This window comes from Pelodiscus sinensis, chromosome 1 (assembly GCF_052426305.1).
Source record: "Pelodiscus sinensis isolate ZL-2025 chromosome 1, ASM5242630v1, whole genome shotgun sequence".
Lineage (NCBI taxonomy): Eukaryota > Metazoa > Chordata > Testudines > Trionychidae > Pelodiscus > Pelodiscus sinensis.
Window position 1 is genome coordinate 310068926 of NC_143052.1, and position 12110 is coordinate 310081035.

The 12110-nt window shown below is 44.3% G+C and overlaps 1 protein-coding gene across 13 annotated transcripts in view; it reads left to right on the forward strand.

Annotated features, from left to right (window-relative positions):
• Positions 1–12110, forward strand: part of FRY (FRY microtubule binding protein) — a 349943-nt gene that overhangs the window by 112163 nt on the left and 225670 nt on the right. The window contains exon 3 of one of the 13 annotated variants that reach the window (XM_089775557.1): positions 4278–4340. The exons of the other annotated variants lie outside the window; for them this stretch is intronic. Coding sequence (XP_089631683.1) covers positions 4278–4340 — 63 coding nt within the window. The remainder of the gene's footprint in view (positions 1–4277; positions 4341–12110) is intronic. 13 annotated transcript variants of the gene reach the window in all.

A 12110-nucleotide genomic window follows, 5' to 3' on the forward strand; every position in this document is an offset into this window, starting at 1 on the left:
GCCTGTCAGACATATAAATCGTGCATTTGAAAGTCTGCATGCACAATATTACAAGACCCTTAGGATAAAAATTATAGTTATACATGTTTCATTTTTACTATATGTAAGTCAATAATGTCATTTTAAGTTGATATATTTTGTGCTCCGTGTGATTTTCTACACTACTTTATAGAAGCAACATTTAGAATGTTTTGATAGGCCTGAAACTACATATTAAGAGATTATATGCTACTAATTAAATATAAAAAAATCTTTAAATTGTCAGGAAGATTGACATCAATCAACAAAAACATGGGAAATGCAAATTAAGCTTTTAGGTTCAGTGTCTGACTCATGCTGTTGTGAAATTGCATTATATGAAATTTAATATGTACAATGGATTCAAATTATCCCTATAATTTTCCATAAGTTCTCCCAACAAATGTTCACAATTTCCTGTCATTTTGTTGAAATCTAAATGGACAATACAGGCCTTAATATGCAGTGATCAGATTTTTCAGGCGAACCCACCACTGATCTAAATCTGCTTCCATTGCAGTCAATAGGTGTTTAAATATTGACTTAAATGGGAACAGAATTAGGCTGATGTTGAATGCTTTTTAATATCTCTCCCACTGTGTGTAACCAAACTACAGCTATCCTGTTAGTTACAGGTTGGTAATCCTAACATCAGTACCAGGCAGATTGGTATTTCTGTTCTTTACTATAGTTTCAACCAATCACGTTTGTTGGGGAAGAGCCACGACATCTTTTATAAAACATAGAATCATAGAACATTAAAACTGGAAAGGACCTCGGGAGGTCATCGAGTCCAGTCGCCTACCTTTACGGCAGAACCCAGTAACGTCTAGACCATCCCTGATATATGTCTATCCAACCTGCTCTTAAATATCTCCAAAGATGGAGATTCCACAACCTCCCTAGGCAACTTATTCCAGTGTTTAACCACACTGATAGTTAGGAAGATTTTCCTAATATCCCACCTAAACCTCCCTTGCTGCAGTTTAAGCCCATTGCTTCTTGTCCTGTCCTCAGAGGCCAATTTTTCTCCCTCCTTGTGACACCCTTTTACATACCTGAAAATTCCTATCATTTCTCCTTTCCAAACTAAACAAGCTCAATTCTTTCAGTCTCCCTTCATAGGTAGTGTTCTCTAGACCTTTAATCATTTTTGTTGCTAGTCTCTGGACCTTCTCCAATTTCTCCACGTCTTTTTTGAAATGTGGTTCCCAGAACTGGACAGAATACTCCAGCTGAGGCCTAATCAGCTTAGAGTAGAGCGGAAGAATGACTTCTCATATCTTGCTCACAACACTCCTGTTAATGCATCCCAGAATCAGGTTTGCTTTTTTTTTCAACAGCTTCACATTGTTGGCTCATATTTAGCTTGTGGTCCATTATGAGCCCTAGATTCCTTTCCGCAGTACTCTTTCTTAGACAGTCTCTTCCCATGCTGTATGTGTGAAACTGATTGTGCCTTCCTAAGTGGAGCACTTGGCATTTGTCTTTATTAAACTTTATCCTGAGACCGTATCAAATGGCCTTACTCATGCCTTACAAATTCATAAACAATATTTGAGGAGGTCAACAAGCATGTGGACATTGGTGGTTCTGTCAATGCAGTGTACTTGGACTTTCAGAAAGACTTTGACAGATCCTTCAGCAAAGGCTCTTAAGGAAAGTAAGTAGTCATGGGATATACAGAACGTCCTCTTATGTCTCAGTATCTGCTTAAAAGATAGGTAACAAAGAATAGACATAAATGGCACTTTTTATAATGGAGAGTAGTAAATAGCAGAACTTCCAAGAATCTGTATATTCAGCATATTCATAAATGATTTGGAAAAAGGAATGTACAGTGTTGTGGCAAAATTATTCAAGATAGCCAAGTTCAAATCTGATTGCAAAGACTTTCAGAGGGATCTCACTAAACAAGAAGATGGGCAACAAAATGGCAGACGAAATTCAGTGTTGATAAATGCAAAGTAATACACATTGTAAAAAATAATTCCAACTATACATACCAAATGATGACCTGGTATAGGGAATAATAATACATTATACTACCAGGCTGTGTCTACACTGCACCCCTTTTCCGGAAAAGGGATGCAGATTAGACAAGTCGGAATTGCAAATGAAGCGGGGGATTTAAATATCCCCCGCTTCATTTGTATAAACATCGCTGCCGCTTTTTTCCGGCTCGGGGCTTTGCCGGAGAAAAGCGCCAGTCTAGATGGGATCTTTCGGAAAATAAAGCCTTTTCCGAAAGGTCCCTTATCCCTCTTAAAATCAGGAATAAGGGACCTTTCGGAAAAGGCTTTATTTTCCGAAAGATCCCGTCTAGACTGGTGCTTTTCTCCGGCAAAGCCCCGAGCCGGAAAAAAGCGGCAGCCATGTTTATACAAATGAAGCCGGGGATATTTAAATCCCCCGCTTCATTTGCAATTCCAACTTGTCTCATCTGCATCCCTTTTCCGGAAAAGGGGTGCAGTGTAGACACAGCCCCGTAGTTTGTCACGGTCCTAGAGGCAAAATGAGTTCCCATAACAAATATTCTAAAGTAAAATCTGATGTTTATTGTTAATTAAATTTACAATACATTGCCTTTTTGTGAAATGCTAATTCCTAATGCTTTAGCCCATTTTCTCTGAAATGTCACTTTTTGCAACATATTTGTTTAAGATAGATATGATGTACAACTCTTAATTTCTATCTAGCGATATAAATTACCCATTATGAAATGGTTCTTGCCTTTTGACTTAGTGTAGCCATTTGCTTTCTGAATTTTCTGTTGCTGTATGGTGTGTAATGCTAGGCCAACTAGAATATGGGCAAGGCAATGTGATCGGATGTGACCAGCTAGTAAGTGTGAGTGTGTACAACAGAAAGATGAAGGAAACTGCCTCCTGTATCCGGCAAGCATTACCCTATGAGGCACTTGAGTATGCTTGAGGGAATCCAAAGTGTGTGTGCATGCATGTTATCTATCATGGCACCCGTCCTGAAATTCTTCTATGTCACTCAACACTCTTTCAGAATTTTTGTTTTGATTAACTCAGCAAGTGGGATGTAATCTCCTTTGTATGTAGCATTTACAGAATTTCAAAAACAAAAGTTTTCTTAGGGCCAAAAAAGTTAAATTAGAACAAATTTTATTTAAATTACATTCAGACAAATTTCTCAGTTAGATATCTACCTTCAGAAAAGCTATTTGTGGAAGAAACATTAGTATGTTTCTTTCTTTATTTGACTGACATCTAAGCAGATTAAGTATGTGCTATTAAAATATTTGTCTGGTTTAGGAAACAGTTTAGTTTTACATTAATGAAGACAGATGATCTACATTGTGCCATGTATTGAATGGATATTTTATATGGGCTTTTCCTCATATAAAGAAAATTTATTTTAGGGATGTATTTACAATTTTGTCTTATTTTGTTAATCTTTTAAAATAATTTGCATCTTATTAAAATAATGTATTGTGATACTAATGCTGTGGATTTAATAATGTTGCTTCATGAACTCAGGAAAAAACCCACCAGTTTTTTGCAAAGCTGATGTTGTCTTCACTTCATAGATTAGTCATAAAGGGTATCTAAGAATGCTTCTGGCAAATATTTTACTCCCTGTCCTCAGAAAATGCCATGAAAACACAATCATCCCAATTAACTGCTTCCATTTTTCAAACTCCTTAGAAGTACAGTTTACAAGGTTATCCTTAAACCAGCTTCTCTTTTGGCAAAACATGTTCAAGAAATTATTTGGTAAGAAATGATTTCCTAAATTGCTCAAATACTGTGGTCACAAAGACAAGTAGTGGTGGGCAAATCTCAAAACACATTTAGGTTCATACGTGCAATGCAAAGTTAAGATGTCTGTTTAAAAATTTTGAAAATTTTATTCTGATAGAATTATAGAAATTGGAGATGGGAAAGACAAATTTAGTAAATCTGTTCCACCCCCATACCAATGATGGCTTGTTCCCTGCAGTGTGTTTTCTACTAGCTTGTGGATAATGGCAAGACTGGATCATTGTGAACATCTAGAGTGACCTGTATAACACAGGCCATAGGATTTCCTTGAATTATTTTCTGTTTGAACTAGAACATACTTTTTAGAAAAAACATCCAATCTTGATTTTAAAATTTCCAGTGATAGAAAATCCACCAGTACCTCTTGGTAAGTTGTTCCAGGGTGTGAGAGACTAGATAGCTGTTCTGATTTAGATCTCTCCTATTGTGTACAAATACACATGCAGTGGGATAGACAGAATGTAGTTATATCCCTTTGTGCTATCCTAAATCATTCCTCTAGTTTCTTAGTGTTTACACCGTCCCACCGTCCACATATTTGGAAACTAATCGTGTCCACTCTTAATTGTCAGAATCAAAATGAATAAAGTTAGCTCTTCAATTTTTTTCATAAACAATTTGTTTGTTTGTCACTTTTGTTGCTCTTTGCCGAACTTACCCCCCATTTACAAATGTCATTCTTATATCAAATTGCAGTATTGTAAGATTCCATTTTAGGAGAGATTTTATAGAGATTTGGGTGGAGTGGTTCCCAAACAACTGAAATACAATATCTGAAATTAATGGACCACCAGATCTTTGCAGGAGCATTACAAATAATTAATTTTTAGGTAAATGAATTCTCAAGTGTTTCTTATGACATGAGTATGTTTTTTTCATTCATTTTTGTCCATTTTTCTCCTTGTCTCTGTTTTTGAGCACATGGAGGAGTGGATTAACAATGAGTGTTCATCATAGTCCACTGGGCAGCATAAAGAACACTCTCTTTTTACATGATGTACGTGGTGTTTACTATTGTCTGATCAAGTATGATGTACAGTTAGATAGTAGGTAAAATTCCATTTGGTTGGATGATTTGTTCAAACGAGAGGTTTTTATTTAGTAGCTGGATTCAGGCCAAAGTTTCAGTAGCTTTCACTGAGTTAAAGTGGATGCAAAAAGACTTGTCAGGTAATGTCAAGGTAAGAAGTGTTCTTGTCTGTGAAGTGTGGGTCTTGCAGTAGCCAGCTAAGGGCATTATTCTGGTCCTAGGCTGTGTCCGCTTCTACCTGCAATACTGATTATGGACCTCAACAACAGCAGTTTAATTTCTGACTTACATGGAGCTGTGCAAGAAACAAAAATAAAAATAGTCCCTACCCCTGAATAGCTTATTGTAAAAAAAGAGACTCAAAGTAGGCAAGAAGCACTGAGGGACCCAGATGAGGGAGTAAGAAAGGCTTCAGTATTTTTAAAAGCTTTGTTCTACTTTGAAAAATAACTGTAAAAATGGTACTTTACTTCCATGGAAATAAATTCATCAAAGCACTTAAACACATGATTAACTTCTGGCTGTATAGTTCCAAGAGAGCGAGTTGGATTCTGTTTCTTGTTTATCATCAACAGTATTATTTTCTAAGTTCCAGTTTCAGGGACTATTGATTATCCTGAGATAGTGGAGTTTCATAGGTATGTATATGCTGCCAAGGAACCAGCTCATCCACTGCTTATATTGCAACTACCGATCTAGTCAAACCAGCCAACTGTTTAAGAGCACACAACAATACATAATGTTTTGAACAAAGGGTGAAGAATAGTGACCAGTGGAAAGTTCGAGATGTTTGATACATTTAGAATAATAATGACTTAAATTAGAATATGACCAGGACACCCTTCCACTCTTGTGAAAAATTTTATATTTAATAATAAAAAGTAAACCTGTTTTCTGTCTTGGCCAAATTCCTAATAATCTTTACAGTTTCAGAGGGGTAGCCAAGTTAGTCTGTAACTAAGGCTACGTCTAGACTGCAGGCTTCTTTCGGAATAAGCTTTTCTAGAAGAGATCTTCCAAAAAACTTTTTCCGAAAGAGCGCGTCCACACTGCCAAAGCATGCTGAAAAAGCTGTCTGCTTTTTCATCTCACATAAAAGGCCACACAGAACCATTTCAGCCAGGGCTTTAAGTCACCAGTTGCTTCCAAGTGCTGGTGCAGGAGACTTGCATAGACATGTGCTTAAAGGGAACCCCTTGGACAGCCCTTTCTCTGCTTCTCTGCTTGCTACCTCCTTGAGGGACAGCAAAGCTCTCGCAGTGCATGCTCTGGTTGCCCTGCTATGTTTGGACACCACAGCTTTTCTCTTGGTACCATGGAGCTGGAGCTGCCCCTGGCCATGCGATGGCCCCACACACGGCCATGCTGCAGTTTTTGCAGCACTTTGTGCCAGCTGCCTTCCTGGTCCTTCATGAGCTTGACCTGAGCTCATTCTCGGGACCTTCTCCCTGGGTGCGGGAGCTACACTCTTGCACCTGCATCCCACAGTGGAGAGGCGTATTTGGAGGCTCGATACCAGTTCCGACTGGTGGGACCAGCTGGTCATGGAGTGGTGGGACAACCAGCAGTGGCTCCAAAATGTCTGCATGCACGAGGCCACCTTTTTGGAGCTGTGTGCCTGGCTCGCCCCTGCCCTCCGATGATGCGACACCCACCTGCAGTCTGCTATCCCCCTGGAGAACCGGGTTGCAATAGCGATCTGGAAGCTCGCCACCCCTGACAGCTGCCAGTCAGTGGGCAACCAGTTCGGCGTGGGGAAGTCCACCATTGGGGCCTTCCTCGTGGAGGTAAGGCACTCTCGGACTGCAGACCTTGTACGGCGAGAGGGGGTCCTGAAAAAGGGGGAGGTTATGAGGGTAGAGGGAAAGCCCTGTCCCCGAGGGGTTATGCTGTCCCACCCTCACATAGCCCTGCTCCTGGGGGTTTGGCCTTGTAGGGGGTGGCTCCTGGGGTGTTGGGGGGAGAAGATGGGAGAGGGACGGACACCCCCCTAGGGCTCAGGCACTCCCTCTCTCATTCTGTTTTGTGTGTGTGTGTTTGTTTCCTTCTGCAGGTTGTGAGGTACATCAACTCCATCCTGCTGCGGAGGGATGGAGACCTGGACCCGATCTTGGCAGGATTTGCTGCCTTGGGATTCCCAAACTGTGCTGGAGCAATCGATGGGACCCACATACTGATCCGTGCACCTGAGCATTGAGCAGTCCAGTATATTAATAGGAAGGGCTACTTCTCCATGGTGCTGCAGGCCCTGGTTGACCACTATGGATGCTTTAGGGACATTTTTGTTGTGTGGTCGGGCAGGGTATACGACGCCTGCGTCTTTTGGAACTCCAACCTGTACAGGAGGCTGGAGGAGGGCACATTCTTCCGCCGCCATGATTTTGCAGTTGGGGACATGCAGATGCCACTGTGCCTCATGGGGGATGTGGTCCTACTCCCTGATGCTGTGGTTAATGAAGTTGTACACTAGCCACCTGGACCCCAGCAGGGAACAATTTAATGCCTGCCTGAACCGGACCAGGATTCAGGCGTGGTTCAGGTGCCTCCTGACCCGCCTCGATGTGGGGGAGCACACCATCCCTAAGGTGGTTGCAGCGTGTTGTGTCCTCCACCACATTGTGGAGAGGAAGGGGGAGGCCTTCCTCCCGCGGTGGGGGGTAGATGCTGGCCGTGAGGGGCAAGCATTCCAGCAGCCGGGGACAGCTGTCAGCCAACAGGCCCATCAGGCCAGGGTACGCATCCGGGTGGCCCTGAGGGACAGATTCTCTCAAGGACCCCAGTAACTCTCCCCAGAGCCTCCTCTTTAGGGACCTCTGGCTTGCTGCCCTATCCCTTCCCCACCATAGCCCCTCCCTCCACCTCTTCCCTGACCTCTCAATAAAGACACCTGTTAGGTTTTGAACAAAATGAATTCTGTATTGATCTTTCAGTAAAAACAGCTGGGGAGGGATAAGGGGGGGGCACATAACCTGGAAGGGGAGGGGGAATCATAACCTAGAGGGCAGGGGGGCTCGGAGTGGCATGAGAGGCAGCTGGATGTGCCACCTTGGGTGCGGGGATCTCATTGGACATGGGGTTGGGTGGGTCCAGGAACCACAGAGGGTTGGGAAGGAGGGAGGGTCGGAGCAGGGTCAGTGATGGCGGGAGGGGAGGGGTCATAGGCCTCACTTGGGGAGGGGGCATGGGCCTCGCTTGAGGAAGGAGCAGAGGCATCACTTGGGGGGCAGGTGAAGGGGGAATGGGCATAGCAGGGGGGCAGGAGGGTGATAGGAGCAGCAACAGCAGGAGAATGTGCCATCATATAATGCATGATGGGACCCATGCTATCACACTGCTGCATTAGTTGGTTCCACGCGCAGTTCCACCACTGTGCGTTCTCCCGTATCTTCTGCACCAGGGTCTGCCACATGTCACATAGGATGCTGACATGCTGCCGCATCAGGTCTTCCTGGACCCTGTCGCGCTTTCTGGTACCCCAGGCTCTGTGAGCTGGCTCAGGTGGTGTGACTCACCCTTCAGTCCTGACTGGTCTGGCTGGAGAGAATACAAAGAGGGAGAGGCGATCAGTCATCCATGCAGACACTGTCCCTGAGGCCGTGCCCTCCTCTGTGAGCAGCGACCAACAGTCCTTGGCCCAGAGGAGGGGGATGTCCTGGGAGCAAGGCCATGTGTGGCCTGCTTGCAGGCCCTGCCTCACAGGGGCCCCGAGGTGCCCAGAGGACCATGATGCCCACTTCTCTGACCCCCTCCCCCGACCCACAGACAATCAGGCAAGGAAAGTGTCTGTCCTGTGGGATCCCAAGGGCGGAAGAGGAGCTGGAAACAGCCTGGCCTTCGCTGGTGTCCACGCACACACCTGCAACTTGCAGCGCTGTTTGTGGGAGTGGGTGGCACTTTGCGCCTGCAGGCATGCCCGTGTGCTGGGTGCAGCACTCCTCAGTGTGTCTGGGGTCGTGCCTGTGCCATTGTGGCTAGCCTGCTTCTAGCCGTGGCAGGTGCTGGGAAGGCCCCCCTCCCTGCAGCCGGACATGTGTGGCCTCCCCTGAGTCTGGCAGCAGGATCCCACCCATGCTCAGGGGCTGCCTGCTGAGTCCCCGTGGCGCACGCTAACATTGTACATGGTTTCAAAGGTCCGGGGTGGGTGTCTGTGCTCCGCCAGAGAGTCAGCCATCTGGCCATAAATGTCTGTGTTGTGGTGCTTGGAGCGGAGATCCTGCAATGTCTCCTCATCGCCCCACAGCTCGAGGAGGGACAGGATCTCTGCTCTGGACCAGAAGAGTGCCCGACTCTTGGTCCCACTGGGTGGACGCAATTGCAGTGTGGACGTAACTCAAGTTTTGTCGAAAAAACAGCCCTTTTTCCAACAAATCTATGTAGTGTAGACATACCTTAAGCCTCATTTAGCATGGACCCTCTAATTGACAATATTTTTTCCCAATTTTTGCCCCTTCTTTTTCCCTCCCCATCCCTTCTCTTTCTCTGCTATTTACAGTAAACATCCGATAATCCGGCACCTTTAGTTCCCAGAGGGTGCCGGATTATCAGATATGCCGGACTATCAGAAGGGGGGGCTATGAGGGGTCTGGAGTGGGGTGGGAGGGGATGCCACTCCAGACCCTTCATAGCCCCCCCTTACGATAGTCTGGCTCTGGCCCAGGTGTCCCTGATTCAGCCGCTGCTGGTCAGTTTCAGGAGCAGCTGAATCGGGGATGCCTGCAATAGAGCAGCTGGGGTGCTGCCGGGTTGGTCCCGCAGCGCCGAAGGGCGGCGCTACAGCACCAACCCAGCAGCACTCCAGCTGCTCTTGGGGACGCCTGGGGCAGAGCAGCTGGAGTGCTGCCGGGTTGGTCCCGCAGCCCCGAGGGGCAGCGCTGCAAGACCAACCCGGCAGCACCCCAGCTGCTCCGCTCCCGACTTCCCCGATTCAGCTGCTGGTCAGTTTCAGCAGCAGCTGAATGAGGGAAGCCTGTCCAGCTGCCCCAGCACTTCCGGGTTCCTGATGGTGCCGGACCATCAGGAGTCCCGGAGCATTGGATGCCGGACTAATGGAGTTTTACTGTATTTGTATTCTAGACCCCTTATCTTCATTCATCTAAAGAAGTGGGCTGTGCCCATGAAAGCTCATGATACCATCTACATTTTTTGTTAATCTCTAAGGGTATGTCTACACTACCCTCCTAGTTCGAACTAGGAGGGTAATGTAGGCATACCGCACTTGCAAATGAAGCCCGGGATTTGAATTTCCCGGGCTTCATTTGCATAAGCGGGGAGCCGCCATTTTTAAAACCCCGCTGGTTCGAACCCCGTGCAGCGCGGCTACACGGGGCTCGAACTAGGTAGTTCGGACTAGGAATCCTAGTCCGAACTACCGGTACACCTCATGGAACGTGGAACGAGGTGTACCGGTAGTTTGGAATAGGAATCCTAGTCCAAACTACCTAGTTCGAGCCCCGTGTAGCCGCGCTGCACGGGATTCGAACCAGCGGGGTTTTAAAAATGGCGGCTCCCCGCTTATGCAAATGAAGCCCGGGAAATTCAAATCCCGGGCCTCATTTGCAAGTGCGGTATGCCTACATTACCCTCCTAGTTCGAACTAGGAGGGTAGTGTAGACATACCCTAAGGTGCTACAGGACTATTCACTGGTTTTAAATCTTTACAGTTAAATTTTTGTGGAGGAAAAAAGGTACACGCTGACTAAAAGAAGAGGAGTAAGGGGGAGGAATGCAGGTCATGTCTTTTGTTTTTTTCTGGGACTCCTCCCCCCTTTTTTTAAAGAAGAATTTCTTACTTTTTAGCATTATATTTGCACTCTTTTTTCAAATCTTGAGCTTCCTGGGCCTATTCCAAGCTTACTAAAAATAGTTCTGCTCCTAGTACCCAACACCCACAAGTGTCTTCACCTCTTCTCTAAAATGGAGAGTAAATGCAAGAAAACATCAGACTAGAAATTGTACAGGAAATTCTTTTTTAATATATGTGAACTTGCCAGCATTGTCTGATTTCATCCAGATCAGAAATTAAGAAATTTTAACAAAAGCAGCTAAGTATTGGGAAATGTGAAAATCTTGACACTAAAATAAAGTATTTTCTTAGCTTTATTTGAATCTGAGACATTCTGGTTCAGTATGGGAAACAGGCCAACATCTAGTTCAGTTTGGGAAACAGGCCAAAACATTCAATGTCTATTTTTAATTTTACTTTTTTATGGAAAATGTGATTTTTCCCCTTATTTGTTAGAGCTTTTTTACTTTTGAAACAATTGGCAAGATCAGCAGAAATAATAAAACATTTAAAAGCATATAGAAAGTTTGTTAGGATTTCCTAAACATACTTGTTAACCCAAGGTCAGCCTTCAAAGAGGAAACATTTAATTGTTCTCTAAAAGACAGAAGCTGTGCATTATCTGTGTTTAGTTCAAGTCATAACAGACAATTTTCCGTAAGTGAGAGGAAATTTTCCCTAAAATATCATGTTCTTAGTATGCCAGGTTCCACCATTAAATATAAATACCTTAAATGTTTCTTACATTTCTAAGGCTACGTCTACACTGCAGGCTTCTTGCGGAAGAACTGTTTTGCACAAGAGTTCTTGCACAAAACGTCTTGCGCAAGAGCGTGTCCACACTGCCATGTGATTTTGCACAAGAGATGTGCTTTTGCGCAAGAGCCTCCATGGGAGTGTGGATGCTCTCTTGCGCAAGAAAGCTCTGATGGCCATTTTAGCCCTGTTGCCCATCCACACTACCTTCTTGCGCAACAGCTCTTGCCCAAGAGGGCTTATTCCTCATGGGGAGAGGAATAACTTTTGCGCAAGAAGCCCTCTTTTCTGATGCTTTACTATACATTTACTTGCGCAAGAACACGCGTGCAGTGTAGACGCTCCACAAGTTTTTGTGCAAGAACATACGTTCTTGCGCAAAAAGCCTGTAGTGTAGATGTAGTCTGAGTATGGAAAAGTTTAATATGACACTGAAACTACAGTAAAATAATCATTCTGAGATTGTGCACAAGATTTGCCAATAATTACTTTTTAAATATTTATTATTTATGAAACTTTTTCAGTTTCTTATGACAGACCAAATACATTTGAGGTGCCAACATACAGAACAAATTCAAAAGTATTAAACACCAGGACTGAGGAAAAAACAGATATTTACAAAAACAAGGAGGAGTCCTGTGGCACCTTAAAAACTAATATATTTATTTGGGCATAAGCTTTCATGAGTTAAAACCACTTTGTTAGTTGCATCTAATGATATGGTTTTAAC